Source organism: Anolis carolinensis, chromosome 6, assembly GCF_035594765.1.
Source record: "Anolis carolinensis isolate JA03-04 chromosome 6, rAnoCar3.1.pri, whole genome shotgun sequence".
Taxonomy (NCBI): domain Eukaryota; kingdom Metazoa; phylum Chordata; class Lepidosauria; order Squamata; family Dactyloidae; genus Anolis; species Anolis carolinensis.
The window spans coordinates 16,283,470-16,304,582 of NC_085846.1; the positions used below are offsets into that span (position 1 = coordinate 16,283,470).

General features: G+C 42.7%; 1 protein-coding gene across 2 annotated transcripts in view; it reads right to left on the bottom strand.

Annotated features, from left to right (window-relative positions):
- The window catches only part of ttyh1 (tweety family member 1), a 71,670-nt gene that overhangs the window by 11,477 nt on the left and 39,080 nt on the right, over nt 1–21,113 (bottom strand). For both annotated transcript variants that reach the window (XM_062957356.1, XM_062957357.1), the window contains exons 3-8: nt 19,678–19,789; nt 15,577–15,797; nt 12,994–13,089; nt 9,883–9,955; nt 4,984–5,059; nt 3,053–3,108 (exon numbers count right to left, since the gene is read on the bottom strand). In XM_062957356.1, coding sequence (XP_062813426.1) covers nt 3,053–3,108; nt 4,984–5,059; nt 9,883–9,955; nt 12,994–13,089; nt 15,577–15,797; nt 19,678–19,789 — 634 coding nt within the window. The remainder of the gene's footprint in view (nt 1–3,052; nt 3,109–4,983; nt 5,060–9,882; nt 9,956–12,993; nt 13,090–15,576; nt 15,798–19,677; nt 19,790–21,113) is intronic.

Here is a 21,113-nt window from a genome sequence, read left to right on the forward strand (position 1 = left end):
CCCCCAGAGTCAGACATGACTGGGCTTAATGTCAGGGGACAACCTTTACCCTTTACCTTAACTACCACCAATTCCTCAATACTTTATTTCCCATACCACCAGACTTCGCCACAGCAACGCGTGGCCGGGCACAGCTAGTAGTAATATATAATGCTTATATTGTGCTATGGTAATAATAATATATTGTATATACATATAACTTGTAAGCCACCCTGAGTCCCCTTCGGGATGACAAGGGTGGGATATAAATATTGCAAATAATCAATAATAAATAAATAGTTAATCCTATTCAATAAATGGCTTCCAGTGGAAGCATCTCCTAGACTCCTAGAGTCATGCTGAAGGTCTTAGGAAATGATTAGAGAGTATTTCTAAGTTCTACAGTGTGATACTATGGTCAACTTATGTCGGAGGCATGCCATAGAACCACATGGAGAACCTGGAAAATGCCTAGAGAAGACATATTTCCTCATATGTGAATAAACGAAAACCACAAGTACCTGCCTTGCAGATACAGTAGTCATACTGTACAATCATTGGGAATGTGGTTTTATTCATGCTAGAAACAATCTGTTAATGATTGCCTTTCTCACTGTAATCCAGTAATGTAAATATCTCATTTTGCTTCATTTTGAGAAGTAGTGGGTGTAATGTGAGCATGGTTTGGATATTCCTTTTGGGGGGATTCCCAAGGAAATTTCTCAAAGGGAAATCTCAGACTTCTCTTGATGGATGGATGGGGATGAGAGGAACAATACTTCCCAAGAGAACAGTTATTTTTCTGTGATCTATGCTCTTGAAACCCTTTTTAGATTTTAAAAAAATAAATGTTTAGTTGTTATGGTGCAATAATGGTGAAATCCTGACCTGTTAACTGTTGGAAGTCATATTTGTATGCCTTTATTGCATGAAGGTGTTTTCCAAGGATCTCGCCATTGCTTCCCCGATGTACCATGCATCACAGAGTTGCTTTTCAAAAAGGTATTTTAAAAGGCAATAATAGAACAATAGCACTGTAATGTCGTGCTGTAATTGTGTTATTACATATTAATGAATGTAAGTGGTGTGCGTTTTGAATAGAACAACATTTAAGCAACTGATTAGCCTGATAAGCACTTTTGTTTTTCACAAGAGAAAAGTACAAACATGCTGAGGTTGTGGTCAATTTCTCTTCCTGTGTTAACCCTCTCAATATAAGATTTGAATCATGATAGGTGCTGTAATGATGTCATACTATAATAGTGTTATTACAGCTTAATGAGTACAGGTGAAGTGGTTTGGAACAAAACAACCGGAAACAACTGACTAGTGTAAATAACAACAACTTCACAACCTCTGAGGATGCCTGCCATAGATGTGGGCAAAATGGGCAAGATGTCGGGAGAGAATGCTTCTGGAACATGGCCATACGCTTTGCTGCTCTGTTGCTGAATATGCATGCCTGGTGTGGAATACATCTCACCACGTTAAAACAGTGGATGTGGCTCTTAATTAGACATCCCGCATTATCACAGGATGTCTATACCCTACACCACTGGAGAAATTGTACTGTTTAGCCAGTATTGCACTGCCTGACATCCGTCAGGACGTAGCAGCCTATAATGAAAGGACCAAGGCACTGATATCTCTGGCCCATCCTCTGTTCAGATATCAGCCAGCATGACAACACCTTAAATAGGGAAATAGCTTCCTAAGATCTACAGAGATACTCGCAGGAACACCTCAGTAAGCGAGAGTTCAAAAGTGGTAGGTTAAAACCCAGAACCTCAATCCATGGCTGATACCGGATGAGAAACTCCCTCCTGGGCACACAGAAGATAGGGTGACTTGGAAGGTGCTGAACAGATTGAACCCTGGGACCACGAGATGCAGAACTAACTTTAAGAAATGGGGCTACAAAGTGGAGTCCACAACGTGTGAGTGTGAAGAAGAGCAAACCACATGCTACTTACTACAATGTAGTCTGAGGCCTGCCACATGCACAATGGAGGACCTTCTTATAGCAACACCAGAGGCACTTGAAGTGGCCAGTTTCGGGTCAAAGGAAATTTAGTATAATGCCAAGATTATAATTTTGTTTGTGGCTTTTCTATACATTATAGCTGTCTTCTCAATTCACTTTTGACACAATGAATAAATAAATGGCCATACAGCCCGGAAAACTCACTGCAACCCAGTGAATTGACCACTTTTGCTTGTTTCACACAGGAAATATATCAGAAATGGCAGGGGTGGTATAGTCTTCACTGTGAGATATGAGCAGGGAAGGCTGTAATGATTTTATGCCATAATTATTACATTATTATGCCTATATATATATACCGGTATTTCAAATTGAAACAATTAAAAAACGAAGCATAAGGCTGGGCAAAAAAATGGAAGGTATTAGTTTTAGTGCAGGTTTTAAAAGTGCAAACGATGCTACTACAACACAAATATGACAAGGTTGTGATACACAACATCAACAATCAAATATTGTTGTTTATTCATTCAGTCGCTTCTGACTCTTCATGACCTCATGGACTAGCCCATGCTAGACGGTGCCGCCACTCCCAGTTCCATCAAGGTCAAGCCAGTCACTTCAAGGATACCATCCACCCATCTTGCCCTTGGTCGACCCTTCTTCCTTTTTCCTTCCATTTTATTTTCCAAATAAATATAGATGAAGCCTTTTAATGCTATAACCTGGCATAACAATATCATAGGTGTCTTGAAGGTAAGAAAATGTAAAATAAAGAATGCACAGTACAGAGATAGGTGGAAATGTTCTTATTTTCACAGTTAAGAAAAGCTGAAGATTTCTACTTTCCAAGGAAGAGAATTTCAGAAATCTTGATGCAGAATTTCCCCAGTCTACCTACGTATGTGTAGATCCAACATGCCTTTAAGACAGTGGTTCTCAACCTGGGGTCCCCAGATGTTTTTGGCCTACAACTCCCAGAAATCCCAGCCATTTTGCCAGCTGTTAGGATTTCTGGGAGTTGAAGGTCAAAAACACCTGGGGACTCCAGGCTGAGAACCACTGCTTTAAGAGAAAAGCATTAAGGCTTACCTGTTGAAAAGGATTAAAGACATCTTGGCTGCAGGTTAAGTAGTATTGCAAGATTTCTGCAGAGTAAGAGGAAAAGAAAAAAGAAATTAGGCCTATATAGGCACCAGGATTTCTATCTTCTTTCACAAAGCCTGTATTTATTTGCCTAACAGGCATTGAGAGGCAGCCTTCTCAGTGGCCAGGGAAGCCAGAATGGCCCCCTCCCTGTTGTCCTTCCAGTTGCAGGCTAAAACCTTTTTATTCAGGCAGGCTTTTAAAGAAGAAGGTTTTAAAAGATCAACTCAGGGGGCAGATCATGCAAAAAGTGTCTGCCAACCCCACCTCCTCCAAGGTGAACTGAACCACCTAAACTGGACTCTACAGGCCAATGGAGACTCCACCACAGACATCAGAAGAGCCGCAAGGCCAAGAACAAGCCATGAGAGTCAAGACAAAGATCCACCCAGAGAAAAAGTGTTTTTACCATACATCAGGGGAACCACTGACCACATAAGGAAGCTGATGAAGAAACACAACCTACAAACTATCTACAGACCCACTAAGAAAATCCAACAAATGCTTAAGCAACTGGGGGGGGGGGGGAGTAAATGGCCTGAGGCTGTTAGGAATTGAGGAGATTGAAGTCCAAAACACCTGGCAGGCCCATGCCTGGTATAAGCACACATTCTTGTCTTAGTTGCAGCTTGTTTTTTTTTAAATAGTCACTGATTTTACCAAATATTCTGGTAGTTCAGCTGCACTATTGTGGTCCGATCTGGGGGGAGGTCCATGGAGGTGACACAATGAATTATCGCACTGGGTGACACCAACCCTAGCAATGCTACTGATGCATAATGACAGGTATATTGTGGGATGTCTCTGGGGGCTTTTGAAGGTCCTATGGGATGATGTCATTGCTTTGTGTCCAGCTGCCGCATTCTCCAGTAAATGGCCATGATAGGGAGCAGCTGCAACAGTTTAAAGGGGAATTTCAGGGGTAGAGTTTGGTCATTGCAAGGCTGGTATGGAATGATGACTTCCACAGTTACCAAAAAAGTCAGTTATGTTGGACTTATACCATCATACATCACTAACTGGACTCTGTAAAGAGGAGGAAAGAAGGGGAGAGCGAGAAAAGAAATGTAGCAGCATCTTTAAGATTCATTAGTTTTTATTTCCAGATAAGCTTTCATGGACACAAAGCAACTTCTTCAGATGCAGTACAGAATGTTTTGCCTTGTATTCATGGGTCAGTTTCAGAGAGCTGACGTCTTTCTTTCTTTTCATTATTTGTCCCTGCCTCTACAACAGTTGAATTGGGAAGCTTGCATCCTGGAATAAATAAAGCAGGGCTGCTGGTGGGGGTTACTGGGACTGGAATAGGACTCATCCTTTGCTATGCAGCATTGCTGCCTCATTAAAATTTTATACACACACACACACAAACACACATAAACCCAGCGGCTATTAAAAATAAAAGAACCATCACTGCACTTCAAGCGATGCATTTAGTGTCACATCTACTTTAGTTTCGAGCCTTTATCTGTTAGAGGCACACAGTTCCACTGAGGGACACAGTAAACTGGAAATGACTCCAGAAGCACTCTGGATTGTTACTGCTTTGGAGACCAGGAATGTTAATTATTTTTGATAACAACTAAATCAAAACTACATAAACAAGACTCGTGAGAATTTGAAACCAAGCCTCTTGAGGATGATTCCCAAAGTAAAAAATAGCCTGCATCTAGGTCTTCAACAGCATTTTTATACATGGAGAATTCATTATGGGAATCTGCTCATGGATGCATATGAACATCAGGGAATCCTCACAGATCAAGCTGCTATTAGTAAGGCTTTCAGTGGCAACTCTATATGTTGCCATTCCCATACACGTTGTAAATCCAAAAATCTTATTCTAGAATCACAGTACTGTACAGTAATTCCAATCCTACCTGGGCTGAGTCCAGTCCTGGCTTGGGTTGTGTTCATCACATAGCCATCTGGCTCAAAGCAGAAATCACTCAGTCCCTGAAGGTAGAGGGAGGGGACAGAAACAAATGTCTCTTTTAGTGCAGTAAGTTGCAAATAGCATGAAAGCCAAAATGTCTAACTATAAAAGGTGGGGACCTGTTCTTGCCCATTCATAGCCTTTTAGATTTTAATGTACAATGCTTTTATGAGACTGTACCCCAATCTCCTTATCTGCAGCTTTGTAAGGCCCATAACATATTTGCCAAACCTACCAAAGGAGCATGTCTGAAGCAAAGCAGTTCCTGTCTCTCTCCAGTATCAGTGAGAACTTTGAATCTGCTCTGGATTTTAGTCTGAACATTAGAGGAGCTAATGTATATATAAATCCCACTCTGAACATTCAGCAGATATATAAACCCCACTTGCCTAGATTCCAACAGACCTCACAACCTCTGAGGATGCCTGCCATAGATGTGAGCAAAATGGCAGAAACAAATGCGGTCATTGCTAATAGTCAACACGGATTTACCAAAAACAAGTCATGCCAGACTAATCTGATCTCTTTTTTCGATAGAGTTACGAGTTGGGTCGATACAGGGAATGCTGTGGATGTAGCGTACCTGGATTTCAGTAAGGCCTTCGACAAAGTCCCCCACGACCTTCTGGCAAACAAACTAGTAAAATGTGGGCTAGACAAAACTACGGTTAGGTGGATCTGTAATTGGCTAAGCGAACGAACCCAAAGGGTGCTCACCAATGCGTCGTCTTCATCATGGAAAGAAGTGACAAGTGGAGTGCCGCAGGGCTCCGTCCTGGGCCCGGTTCTGTTCAACATCTTTATTAACGACTTAGACGAAGGGTTAGAAGGCACGATCATCAAGTTTGCAGACGACACAAAACTGGGAGGGATAGCTAACACTCCAGAAGACAGGAGCAGAATTCAAAACGATCTTGACAGACTAGAGAGATGGGCCAAAACTAACAAAATGAAGTTCAACAGGGACAAATGCAAGATACTTCACTTCGGCAGAAAAAATGGAAATCAAAAGATACAGAATGGGGGACGCCTGGCTTGACAGCAGTGTGTGCGAAAAAGACCTTGGAGTCCTCGTGGACAACAAGTTAAACATGAGCCAACAATGTGATGCGGCTGCTAAAAAAGCCAATGGGATTCTGGCCTGCATCAATAGGGGAATAGCGTCTAGATCCAGGGAAGTCCTGCTCCCCCTCTATTCTGCCTTGGTCAGACCACACCTGGAATACTGTGTCCAATTTTGGGCACCACAGTTGAAGGGAGATGTTGACAAACTGGAAAGCGTCCAGAGGAGGGCGACTAAAATGATTAAGGGTCTGGAGAACAAGCCCTATGAGGAGCGGCTTAAAGAGCTGGGCATGTTTAGCCTGCAGAAGAGAAGGCTGAGAGGAGACATGATAGCCATGTACAAATACGTGAAGGGAAGTCATAGGGAAGAGGGAGCAAGCTTGTTTTCTGCTGCCCTGCAGACTAGGACACGGAACAATGGCTTCAAACTACAGGAAAGGAGATTCCACTTGAACATCAGGAAGAACTTCCTCACTGTGAGGGCTGTTCGACAGTGGAACTCTCTCCCCGGGGCCGTGGTGGAGGCTCCTTCCTTGGAGGCTTTTAAGCAGAGGCTGGATGGCCATCTGTCGGGGGTGCTTTGAATGCGATTTCCTGCTTCTTAGCAGGGGGTTGGACTAGATGGCCCATGTGGTCTCTTCCAACTCTACTATTCTATGATTCTATGATTCTATGATTCTATGATTCTATGTCAGGAATGAATGCTTCTGGAAAATGGCCATTCAGCCCAAAAAACTCACAACAACCCATCAGAGGTGCTATTCAAAGTGCTCAACCTACTGGGAAGAATAATGAACTTAAATAGCTCTCCTTTAAATTCATACTGAAGTTGATGCCATCGTGAAAATAATTCTGTAACTCAGGAACAGGGAAGCCTGTGGCGCAGGCTGGAGAGCAGCTGCAATGAATCACTGTAATGAATCACTCTGACCAGGAGGTCATGAGTTTGAGGCCCGCTCAGAGCCTATGTTTGTCTGTCTTTGTTCTATGTTAAAAGGCATTGAATGTTTGCCTATATGTGTAATGTGATCCGCCCTGAGTCCCCTTTGGGGTGAGAAGGGCGGAATATAAATGCTGTAAATAAATAAATAAATAATTGAGTACTAAAATTGCATTTTGTATTCAGTTACAAAATGATGAATGAGGAATTATCAGATATCAAAAGGGGCATGGCAAGCTATAGTTAGGGTTAAAGAACAAAATATGGCACAGGAGCAAGGAGAAGTTAAGGCTGTAGTTTGTTTCCAATGCCACTTTTAGTTTTATAAAATTTTGGATTGTCAAAAGAAGGTGGCTGGAAGTGGCCAAGACAATCTCTCTCGGGGAAACACGTCTGTCATTACAGCTTTTTTAAAAAAACTGGAAAGATGCTTAATGAGTGTGAGAGCAGGCAGAAAGGAGCCTTGGACTTATTTTAGCAAAGGGCAGGTCACAACTGGGGTAAGGTGGAAGAAGACATGATTGAAATGACAAGATTTTGGTGGGTAGGGGGTTGTGTTGGGAAGGACGAGAGAGCTTGCTCAATGGAAGAGGGGTGCATTGCAGAAGAGAAAGGCTGAGCACCAAGGCCAGAAACCCTGGTTTGTTCATTGGTTCTTTTTTGTATTGAAAAAAAGTTATCCCCAGAGGGGACAGAACTGAGAATATTAATCAAGGCAGCCGGAAAGTACACATAGCTTCCCTCTTCTCCCCACAGGCAGTACATAACTTAGGGCCTACTAATTAAAAGCAACAGAAAGAGGGGGAAGTGTGTGTGTGTGTGTGTAGAGTGAGTAGCAATGGTGAGAGAAAGCCTCATTCCTCCCAAAGACATACACACACACACATACACAAAAAGCTCTGGCAGGAAATGCCAGCAATTAAATTATTGTGCTTCAGAGAGCAGCAGAAAGGGAGAGTCCCCATACCAAGGCCACCCAGCCTGCCCAAGTGGTTGGCTGCCCCTCAGTTCTTGCACCTGCTGTACGGTGGCCAAAGATTCCTATGCCTTTGATACCTGTACAAAGGGCAGAAAGTGCATTGATCTCTGTTATGCACAACTAAATTCCTGTATTTCAGGGGTTTTTGATAGCCACATTAATCTTATTTTTTAATGTGTCAGAAGTGACTTGAGAACATACTGCAAGTTGCTTCTGGTGTGAGAGAATTAGCCATCTACAGAGATGTTGCCCAGGGGACGCCTGGATGTGTTAGCTGGGAGGCTTCTCTCCTGTCCCCACAAGTTAGATCTCACAGATGGGAGCTCACCCCATCTCACGGATTCAAACTGGCAACCTTCAGGTCAGTAACCCAACCTTCAGGTCAGCAGTTCAGCCGGCACAAGGGTTTAACCCATTGCGCCACCACGGCTCCTTGCCATGTTAATCTGATTCAGTCTAACAAGGAAAATAGAAGTAAGGAGATTGTGCAACTCAAAGTGTTGCTCCACTAGCCATTGGTTGTTGATACACAGTGAGTTTCCAGCAAACCGTGTCAATGTATGATCATACTATGGCAAAAATGTGGACTTTAGGGGGAAAAAACTGCCAGTCCACCACATTAGATAGCTGGACAAGCACTAGTATAAGATAGGGCCTGTGCATTCTGAGGAAAATAATTGGCAACCCTGTAACTGCACCAAAACCAGCTAGAGTATCTATTTGTAGCAGAGAGAATGGTGTGGGACTTTTCTATGCCACGCTGCATGCTCTCAGATATAATCCATGTGTACCAATTCACCATTTTTGTTCACTGTCCTAGAAAAAAACTGAATGACATTTTTTTTTGTTTTCTGTCAGTGTGGGGGAATACCTTGCCATCTTTTGGTTTTGAAATGTGCTGTTTATAAAAAGGTTCAGCTCCCTTCCCGAAGTCTTCAGAAGCAGTATAGGAAATGGATATACCTTTTCTCTACGACTGTATTTAAATGCTTGCATATCACCACTAAAGAAACCTTCCATGCTTTTTTAAAACCCATTTTTTATCATGTCAGAAGTTACTTAAGAACATACTGGAAGTCACTTCTGGTGTGAGAGAATTGGCCGTCTACAGAGACATTACCCAGGAGGCACCTGGATGTGCTACCATCCTGCTCGAAGGCTTCTCTCATGTACCTGAAGCTAGAGCTGACAGACAGAAGCTCACCCAGCCTCGTCAATTCAAACCGGCAAGCTTTAGGTCAGCAACCCAACCTTTAGGTCATGGTGACTCTTGAGGTTTATTCGTTGTGAAACAGGATCTGTGAAATAAGTGTTTTTTGATACACAAGCTGGCCCCAACCCAACACCATCTGATGTGTTAGACTACGATTTCCGTAATTCCTAGTGAACATAGCCACACTCACTAGGATCCCCTGATCCTGGTGGAAGTTGGCTTTAAATGGTTAATGGAGAAGTTATAGTAGGTATGAGATTAGGGATAATACAAATATACCCATGTTTTCATCTATCAAATACTGGTGGACCATTTAGTAGCAGGCCATTTCAGAAGAATTTTCTTGAATTGTTTTGCTCTGTTTGCATGGAGAGATCAGTACTAGACTATTCATTAGTTCCACAATCTTCCATTCTCCCTTTCATCGAATTCATCTGGGATGATCTTCCAAGCGTTATTGAACTTTAACTTCCACCTTTCCTCACTATTTCCTTGGCTGGCTAGAGCTGGTGGGAGCTGTAGTTTAACAATATTTGGAAGGCTGTGAGTCATCCACCCATAGTCTACAGCTCCATCACCCAAGTTTTGTTGGAACTTTTCGGTTCCCCAACTTTGCTACTGGCACCATCTTTGACTCTTTACTCACCACCGCTGCTGCTGTCTCCAGCCCCATGGAGCCCCAGCTCAGGACAAGAACAAGGAAGCTCATCACAGCCATTCTGTTGGGGAGGGGGGAACAAAGAAGAAGATGCTCAGCTGGGTAGGGAGTTGATCATTCTAGCCATGAATGATTCGAGCAGGGTTTGATCTATTTTCTTTTAAATATTTTAAGCAGGTTTGCAGTAAGCAGAAATACTTAGAAGCAGCTTTTCTTCCCTCCTTACAACTTCACATTACAATCAAGATCCAGTGTGGCTCTTTCTGAATTTAGTGGCAGCCTAGCTACTACCTGGTGTGTATTTGCAAACAGATTTTTTTTTCATGTCATGAATTACTTGAGAAACTTCAAGTCGCTTCTGGTGTGAGAGAATTGGCCGTCTGCAAGGACATTGCCCAGGGGATGCCTGGATGTTTGATGTTTTACCATCTGTGTGAGAGACTTCTCTAATGTCCCCGCATGGGGAGCTGGAGCTGACAGAGGGAGCTCACCACCAACCTGATTACTAGGAATAGGTTGATTTCCTAAAGTGATGCCTTTTTTATCATGTCAGAAGCGACTTGAGAACATACTGCAAGTGGCTTCTAGTGTGAGAGAATTGGCTGTCTACAGAGATATGTCCCCGGGGAAGCCCGGATGTGTTACCATCCTGCTGGGAGGCTTCTCTCATGTCCCTGCAAGCTAGAGCTTACAGACAGGAGCTCACCCCATCTCCTGGATTCAAATTGCCAACCTGATTAGGATTTAACAAAAGGATATTATAGTATTTGATTAATATGGAGGCTGCCCTAAACGAGTAATTCATCTGCAGAGTTTGGGGCAATCTGGCGGTAATTTTAGGGTCTACAAATATGAAAGAAATGCCCTCCACACATCCTACAAAACTTTCTTGACCTTTGGGAGACCACAACAGTGGACCTGTCACACGCCATAAGCAGCACTTTGCTTACACATCTCGTAAAGACATAAGGCAGCTTGGTACATGTAGCTTGGAAGAGAAGACTGAGAGGTAAAGTAATAACTCTCTTTAAACATTTCAGGAGATGTCAAGTAAATGATGGATGCAGCTTATTTTCTAGTCCAGAGACTAAACCTTGAACTAACACATTAAAGAAACAAAATTCTACATAAACAAGGGAATAAATTGTCTCAGAGGGTGATGGACTCTCTAATCTTTGGAGAGATGGAATAGACATCTTTCAAGAATGCTTAAATTGTGTATTACCACATGGCAAGGAATGGCATTAGATGGCCCTTGTGGTCCCTTCTAACTCTAAGATTCTATGATTCTATGAATATTTACAAATCAAGTAACATATTTCACACTTACTGGGAGGGAGAATGTTGTAAGATAGACAAGGCGTACTTAGTTAGATGCATGGGATGTAGAAACCTGGTGGGCTTATATATCAGAACATATAATTAACGACTTCATCATTCAAAAGAAAAATATATATATACAAATAGCCTAAAAGATCAAGACTGGTTAAGGAAATGGACTGTACTAATCGACAAAATAGATGGAGATGAAAGATACAGCACCCTGAACCAGGCGTTCCACACGATTAAACTGATGTATTGACAATATTTTGAATGGCTGTTCCAAGGGGGTGGGGGTATGGGGGGAGGGCGGGGGTGGAGGGTGATACATTTCTAAGGACAGTTTAAAATGTCATTTAAGGAATAGTTACCTTTGGAACAATGTATACTGAAATAAGTTATGTATGGCAAAAATAGTTAATTGTTGTGATGTATCAAAAAGAATAAAATATTTATTTAAAAAAAGTGTGCCAGGAAACAATGGTCTCTGTTTAAGTTACAGTCGGCCTTCCACATTTCCATGTTTTGTGAACTTGATTATCCACATCTTTGATTAAACTGTTATCTCTAGGAAACTCTATTACCTCCAGTACAACTCTATGGTTAATCTTAGCACAGCAGGCTAAACCGATAGATGCATAAAAACACTGACAATCAAAAGGTCAGTAGTTCAAGCCTGGGTCAAGGCAAGCACACCATTGGCCCCAGCTCCCTGCCCAAAAGTAGAAATGCGAGTAGATAAATAGTACCGCTTTTAGCGGGGAGGTAATAAAGGCGCTCGTAAGGACACTGATCAGGAGGAGAACAAAGCTCCTTGTCATGGAAGATGGACCCCCCCCCCCCAATGGTTGGAGTCAAGCGCAGCCTCCAAGATCCTGGAAATAAGATGGGAAATGCCTTTACCTCTGTCTGTGTATTGTCTGTCCTTGTTAATTGTATAACGGCATTAAATGCTTGCCATATGTGTGTTCTCGGGGAGATGGAGTGGAATATAAATAAAGATGATGATGATGATGATGATGATGATTATTATTATTATTATTATTATTATTCCTCACTGGAGGACCTAGGGATTATGAAAAAGGTGCTGTTTGATTACAAAAAAGTAGGGTCTTTTAATTCACATTTTCCCCACTTTTGTGGGGAGGAGGGGAGGAGTTCTTGTGCCTCTAACCCAAATGAATGTGGGCTTCCTATTGTATCCACGATGGATTGGAGCTTGTTGATATGTCACAATTCAAGAACTTTGGCAGTGTTGCTTTCTGGGACTTCTCACTGAAGTGTGGGCACATAAAATATATTTATGTTTAGTGTGATGGTGATGATGACATAAACTCTAAGAAAACCTTATAGTCCAAATACGGCTGATATATTGCTCATTCTGTTGAGTATGTAATTTCTGTGTACAATAGAAAAATGAAATGAATTTTGTGCTCAATGTGTTGTCGAAGGCTTTCATGGTCGGGATCACAGGGTTGTTGTATGTCTTTCGGGCTGTGTGGCCATGTTCCAGAAGTATTCTCTCCTGATGTTTCGCCCACATCTATGGCAGGCATCCTCAGAGTTACCTCACTACCTCTGAGGATGCCTGCCATAGATGTGGGCGAAACGTCAGGAGAGAATACTTCTGGAACATGGACACACAGCCCAAAAGACATACAACAACCCAATATTCTGCTCCTTGTATGATTCAACAGCTGGACTGCTCTTAAGAATTCCCAATATATTCCGCTGCCAGTGTGGCAGTGTGCAGAAATGCCCACAAGATGGTGCACTCACACGATTACCAGCCACTTGATTTGCTTCGCCAGACCCAGCAAGATGAAGAGACAGATGATGAGGTCCAACAGTAGCAGTAAAATGTAGGCCAGCCACCTAAGGGAGCCAGAGAGCAGAAAAGTGAGAGTGACACGGTGAATCTTGGGTCTCCCACTACCAAACCTTGCTGCACTTTCGTTTGCATTATTAACACTAGCCACATTGGCACAATAGGAAGTTGCCAGTTTGTTCTAAGACACGCGCTCCCACTCTCTCCTTCCCGCTTTTAGTTATTTTCACTCATGCATATCCATCCATTAACACTCCTCCTCCCCTCCATCTGTTTTCACACAACTCATATATTTCCAAGCCTATTGGTGTAAGTTCTCTCACACTTGTAATTATATTTTCCCACTGCTTTACAATGGATGCATTTACTTCATGGTGGCGCAAGCAGAATTCCGCAAGTGGATGCATTTCTCATGTGCCAAAAACCTATTGTTACAGAAACCTATCACTAGAGAAAAGCCTTTGAATCATTTGGATTTACTCGGTGGCAGGTTGCAAGTCAGTGGGGACAGTGAGTCTACTCCAGGGTTCAAATAGCTTTAAAGGAACTGTCTGAGATTGTGGGATATAGTTCAGCACTCTGGAGAGCTCCTGCAAAACCTGTGTTGAAAACTAGAGAGAATTCACCTGCAGTGGGTGCTAGAAACCACCTAGGTGGGTTTTTTTCATGTCAGGAGCAACTTGAGAAACTACAAGTTGCTTCTGTTGTGAGAGAATTGGCCGTCTGCAAGGACATTGTCCAGGGGATGCCCGGATGTTTTGATGTTTTTACTATCCTTGTGGGAGGCTTCTCTCATGTCCCCGCATGGAGCTGGAGCTGATAGAGGGAGCTCATCTGCACTCTCCCTGGGTTGGACTTGAACCTGGCAGCCTTCAGGTCAGCAACCCAACCTTCAAGTCACAAGGCTTTAACCCACTATGCCACCAGGGGCTCCACCGATGTATTGAATCACAATTCTACAATTGAGTCAATGGGTCTACTCTATTTGGAAATAACCAACAGGACTACACTCATGCAGCTGCAGCTTCTTAGAAGTTGCATAACTATTTATTTGTGTAAATAGATCACTTTATTCATGGTGATTGCAGGAACAGTCCCTGTGCATTTCTTGTTGCTTAGTGGTAGAATAAGCAGGCATAGTTATTTATTTCATGTCAAATAGATAAGTTTAAAATGGATAAAATAAAGGGATCACAAGCTGCTAAATAGTTTTAGGCCAAAAACAGGCAACAGCAACTGTATTGTCTGTAGCTTTAAACCGTTTTTCCCCTGTGCATGAGGCAGGGCATTGTGGGCAAGCATACAGATACCGAGTTCTTTGTTCTACTCCACAGTTGCACAAGGTGGAGGATTCTTCTAGGCAGTGCCATTTTGCCAGGTTGCCTTTTGATCTGCCAACTCTGCTTCCGGGTCTGTTCAGGGACTTCCAAGTTGTCCATTCTTGGTTTGTCTCTAGAGGAAGACCCTTGTGGGGGGCCATCCAGTTGGGATTACCTGATTTTCCTGCCCACAGGAATATTCTTGCTGTTGCTGGAGGAACATTAAGAGGAGTGGTGGTTCTCATGAAACTTTTCCTTGATTTAAGTCTACTGGGAAGAGACTGATAGCAAAACAGTGGGTGGCTTTCACAGCGTTCAACCTTATTTCTCTCAGACATGGTGACAGATACACAATCAGTTGCACAATGTTGATATTCAGCAAACAGGTGGTGTAATACAATGACCATGAGGCAACAAAACATGGATATACACTAGGCAAGTGTCCCTCCTATATTGGCTTGTCCTAGTAGGTGAGAAAACCTAAAGGTGGGGCTGTACTTATCAGTTCAGTTTGGAGAAAGAAAGAGGTGGAAGGGAGAGGAGCTCTCTTTGCCAGGACAAGACCCATTCTTGTCTCTGGCAAAGTCATATAAGCTAATTGAATTTGTCACCTTCAATTAGCTTGTATGACTTAATGTACAAATTCAGGAGGAGGTGGAAGGGGGAATTTCTATAACGGTTCTCTTCTTGCATCTATTTTAGATTCTGACTTAAGATTTTGAATTTCCAATGAGCCAGTATGGGTGTAGCAGTATGAGTTGTTGTAGACCAGGCATGGGCAAACTTGGGCCCTCCAGGTGTTTTGGACTTCAACTCCCACCATTCCTAACAGCCTCAGGCCCTTTCCTTTCCCCCCTCAGCCGCTTAAGCGGCTGAGGGGGAAAAGGAAGGGGCCTGAGGCTGTTAGGAATGGTGGGAGTTGAAGTCCAAAACACCTGGAGGGCCCAAGTTTGCCCATGCCTGTGTAGACTATCTAGACGGCAGAAATGCAACATTTTGATATCAATTCAATTGCCATGGCTACATCCTATGGAATTCTGTTTAAACCACCATGATTGTGTTTTGAATGTTCACATTACAAGTACCTCAACAAAACCCATGGAAGTGGTACACCAGCATGATCTCAGCCTTTATCAGTCAGTGAACTCTCATTCCCACTATGAGACTTATATCCTTCCTCAAACCCACTTCCTTCTCACCAACCCCATATCTCACCTGTAGTCTTCCAGGTAGCCGACTTGTTCTGCTAGGACGCTGGGGCTTCCACTGGCATCTTCCCAGAAGGGAATGCCATCCAGGGTCTGTGCTACCGCCTCTGCTTGGCGGCGCGTGTTTCGAACCACAGCCACCAGTTCTGTCCGTGGGGACAGCGCCTCCTCAAGCTGAGTAAGATCCCCTCGTACTGTTGCTGAAATCAGCTCCACTGTCTCTGCAACCTGTGTGGAGAATGAGGTGGGAGTCACAACTTGGCACACGCAAGAAAGTATGTGCCACATGGTGCCATGTGGTGCATGGGACCTTAGTATGGTTTTGTACAACATATGGCAAATTCGAGGGATTGCATGCCATGTGCTCCAGTTCACAGGAGACCTGGCTTGCCAATCTTCTGTTTAAGAACAGGCTGTCCTTACACCAATCACTGAATGATCTGAAAATCTGTGGTTTTCTCTTGTTTTGCCAGCATTGCCAAAATCTTCTCTGCCCTATAGTGGAAATCCAGACTCTGTGGCCCAGGTTATATACATTTAATTGCAGAGAGATGCTTATTTTGCTCAAGTCCTTTTCTACGAAATTGATATTTACTGAGGGTTATTACAAGGCCTAATTACTAGAAATATCTATTGATGTCAAGCAGGTGGATCCTTCTGAGTACTGAATGCTGGGAAGGAGAATAGAGTAGGTATCTTCACCACATCTTTGCCATACATTAGCAATCCATGGAAGGCTGGGCCATGCAGAGTGGTGGTGCCAATAGAACAGGAAATTGGTGAAGGTGTTCATCAGGCTGAGGAGACCCCAATTATTTCACATTTGGAAATAAGAACTTAGAAACATTATACTTTTTGAAGGCATACAACTTTCAGAGCATGCTAGCCAGTCAGTGTAGTGTGTGAAGTAAGACAGTGAAGGTTCTAAAAACTCCCTACCATTTCCCCATGAACTTATTAAATCAAGAGTGTAAAATTACCCAACTTTCCCACTGTTGCTGGGATTTCCTCAGCAGACAAAATTATGTGGGAACGTCAGAAGCATTCTCTCCAGGCGTTTCACCCACATCTATGGCAGGCATCCTCAGAGGTTGTGGGGTCTGTTGGAAACTAGGCAAGTGGGGTTTATATATCTGTGGAACACTCAGGGAGGGAGAAAGAACTCTTGTCTGTTTGAGGCAAGTGTGAATGTTGCAATTGGCCACCTTGATTAACATTGAATAGCCTTGCAGCTTCAAAATCTGGCTGATTCCTGCCTGGAGGAATCCTTTGTTGGGAGGTGTTGGCTGGCCCTGATTGTTTCCTGTCTGGAATTCCCCTGTCTTCTGAGTGTTGTTCTTTATTTACTGTCCTGATTTTGTAATACTGGTAGCCAGATTTTTTCATGGTTTCCTCCTTTCTGTTGAAATTGTGCACATCACATTTGTGGATTTCAATGGCTTCTCTGTGTAGTCTGACATGGTGGTCGTTAGAGTGGTCCAACAAAAGATTCCCCCAGGCAGGAAGCAGCAAAGCTTTGAGGCTGCAAGGCTATTCAGTGCTAATCAAGGTGGTAAATTGCAACATTCACACTTGCCTCAAACAGACAAGAGTTCTTCCTCCCACCCTGGACATTCCACAGTTACATAAACTCCACTTGTCTAGTTTCCAACAGGCCTCACAACCTCTGATGATGCCTGCCATAGCTGTGGGTGAAACGTCAGGAGAGAATGCTTCTGGAACATGGCCTGGAAAATCCACAGAAATCCAATTGAGCATCTGTTTAGATATCTGTTCTTCACATATAAGTGAATAGATATGTAGTTTGTGTAGGAGTGTCCATTTTATGTAGATATATGTATGCTTTTGTAGATACTGTATATGTATGTCTTTGCTGTTTTTTTAATATCCTTTTTCACACTGTGGTTGTTTTCTACATATAAAATCTATGTGTTTAATAAAAATACTTTTTAAATCTATCCCACAGATGACTAATAAGCCAAATTGGGGAAAGGCTTTCTAGATGTTACATACAAGTCCATATCAGCCATATGGTGCAGTCATGCCATCTCACACCAGCCTGCTGGGGACATCTGCTCGAGCTCACTTATCAGTATGACATGCCCCTTGGCATGCCATGCGCTGTGACTTGTGCCTTCCAACATCATGCCCGGTCCTGGCACATGGTGCGCTGGTTCACTCACATCCCCAGCATGCCAGCTCTTTGAAAACAAAATCCTCACAAAAACAAACCAACCCACTGTAGCCCTGTGGCATCCTGACTGGGAGGGTTCAGCGCCAATATTCACTGCATGTAGCAAAAGGCCATTACAACTGGTAGACAGTCTCATTTTTAAAAAACCATAATAAGATGGAACACACCTGTTCTTATAGCAGATGTCTTGTCAGTGATTAAGAAAGATTAAAATCCATATTAAAATAGGTACAAATTCCCTGGTGGTTAATGTTGCCATATAGGTGATGTAAAATTAATTATCCTTCAATAATTGCACTCCAGCATCATTATCACATTTGCAACATACACATAGTATTGCATTCATATAACTCTGATACTAAAAAAACTGTCCTAATTACCAGTAGCTCTCAGGACCCAATTCAGGGCATTGTCATTTGGCTTTAAGGCAGGGATGAGGGAGCAAAATGCAGGATACATCTCTAGGAATTTTTTAGGTCTTCTAGGAGAAGTTGCACATTTCATTGGGTTTCCTTATTATCCATGGTTTCCTATTTGTACAGTACATTCAGGAATGTAACACCCATTGATACAGGGATCAAACTATATATCCATGGCATAAACAGATGTTTGCTGCAGAAGAGAAGGCTGAGAGGAGACATGATGGCCATGTATCAATATGTGACAAGGACACAATGGAACAATGGCTTTAAATGACAGGAAAGGAGATTCCACCTGAATATCAGGAAGAACTTCCTAACAGTGAGAGCTGTTCAGCAGTGGAACTCTCTGCCCTGGAGTGTGGTGGAGGCTCCTTTTTTGGAGGCTTTTAAGCAGAGGCTGGATGGCAATCTGTTGGGGGTGCTTTGAATGTGAATTTCCTGTTCCTTGGCAGGAGGTTGGACTGGATGGCCCATGAGGTCTCTTCCAACTCTATGATACTTCGATTCCATTACTTTCTTCCATTGAAGGTTTGCAATCAGAAGTGGAGTGGCCATCTGTCAGGGATGCTTTGGTTGTGGATTCTTGCATTGGCAGGCATTGTTATACATCACTGCTTCTTAAACTTTGGGTCCTGATCCCAAATGGGGTCCCCTTAGCTTACTAGTTCTCAACCTGGGGTCCCCAGGTGTTTTGGCCTACAGTTTCCAGAAATCCCAGCCAGTTTACCAGCTGTTAGAGGATTTTTGGGAGTTGAAGGCCAAAACATCTGGGGACCCACAGGTTGAGAACCACTGCCTTAGCTCAATGTTGGAGTAACAAAAAAGGTTTTCCAAACACCACCCGTTTGCACAAATCTGGTAACAACAACATGCAGTGTTTACAGTGGCCACTGCACAAAGTGCTTCATAAAAAGGGAAAATCAGCCTGTTTAGCAAGCCTTACAAATGCTTGTTTATAATAATTAATGTTCGATTTTTATACTTAGTTTATATACAATATACTTTTTTTAAAAAAATCATATCAGAAGCAACTGGAGAAGATACTGCAAGTTGCTTTTGATGTGAGAGAATTGGCAGTCTACAGAGACATTGCCCAAGGGACACCCGGATGTGTTACCATCCTGCTGGAAGGCTTCTCCCATGTTCCCACAAGCTAGAGTTCATAAATGGGAGGTCACTCCGTCTCGCGGATTCGAACCAGCATGCTTCAGGTCAGCAATTCAGCCTGCACAAGGGTTTAACCCACCTAGGGTCACGTGTACATTTCTTGGTTGTAAAAGGTCATGAGTGAAAAACATTTAAGAAGCCCTGGTTTAGATGACCCTTGGTCTTGCTTCAAAATCTAGTATTCCATGAATGTATGAGAACTGCTCCTGATCAGTCCTTCTGAAGTGTGTGAGAGCAAGTATTTAGAGTTCTGCTCTCAGAGTAAGTGACCAAATAAACAAATGGCCGGGGTTTCCCTGCTCCCTCCCCATCCGCCTTTACTCACCAGAGTATCAATGGAGCTTAGCGTGTGGTTGGCGCTGAGTAGCGAGTATGTGACCTGATATACACCGTCGTTGGTCTCGCTGTTTCCATAGAAACCGATGCCAATCCCAGCACTGCGTTAGAAAAAGTAGAGGAGAAAAAGAAAAAAAATAGGTATGTCAGGATGTTGGGTTTCCGCTCTTTTAGTGCCGTTCCCTGATTAAAGCACATTATCTGAAATTCTGCAAGGCTCAGTTTTATGTCAGATACATCTGTGCAGGCTGGCAGCACCCTTAAAAATATAAAATATGAATGAGACCCTGTTCTCATTTGCAATGAAGTATATGGCCTATATCACATCAGACTTTGGGGTGGGATTCTTATGATTTAATGCCTTTCCCTTTACAAAGCCGCCTAAATACTCCAACTAAAGAACAATTTTGCAAGCCTAGCATCACTGGCATGCGAGTTTTCTATGTGAAAAGATGTATGTATTTTTTTCAATATGGAATAGTATTTGATCATGTGAGGCCAGTGACAAAATCCAGATATTCCTATCACCTCAACACGAGCAGGAATGTTTTCAGGTTGCTTAAAAGGTTTCATGCCATATGCATTTGAATGTCCTAATTCATATTTCCTGAATAAATGTGCAAACTGCAATGTGGCAGTTTGCACAAGCCCAAGTTTCTCTGGGTGTTGCAATGCGGTTTTCAGATGTTTTTTAAAATCAAATTGAATTGCATATAAAATGCATTTCCTTAAGGCATGTATACAAAATAACGCATTTTATGGAAAATATTTTTGTGCATTAAAATCCCCACAGTATAGCTCCATGTGAAAAGAAGATAGTAAATATTTATGGATGAGAACATGGAAAAGTAACATAAGCAAGAGTCCATGAAGAAAACAACAACCTAAGATAATGAGAAGTGGGCTTTTGTGACAGCTATCATAAGAAAATTGTCTTAATTCAGCAGGGAGTGAATATACATTTTTGCAATTGGCCACCTTGATTAGCATTGAATAGCCTTGAAGCTTCAAAGCCAGGCTGCTTCTTGCCTAGGGGATACCTTTGCTGGAAGGTGTTAGCTGGTCCTGATTGTTTCCTGTCTGGAATTCCCCTGTCAATTTCAACATAAAGCAGGAAACCATGAAAATGAACAAAATCTGGCTACCAGTATTTTAAAAAACCCTCTAAAATCAGAACATTAATTAAAGAACAACACTTAGAAGACTGGTGAATTCCAGACAGTAAACAATCAGGGCCAGGTAATCACCTCCCAACAAAGGATTGCTCCAGGCAGGAAGCAGCCAGATTTTGAAGCTGCAAGGCTATTCAATGCTAATCAAGGTAGCTAATTGCAACATTCACACTTGCCTCAAGCAGCAAGAGTTCTTTCTCCCTCCCTGAGTGTTCCACAGATATATAAACCCCACTTGCCTAGTTTCCAACAG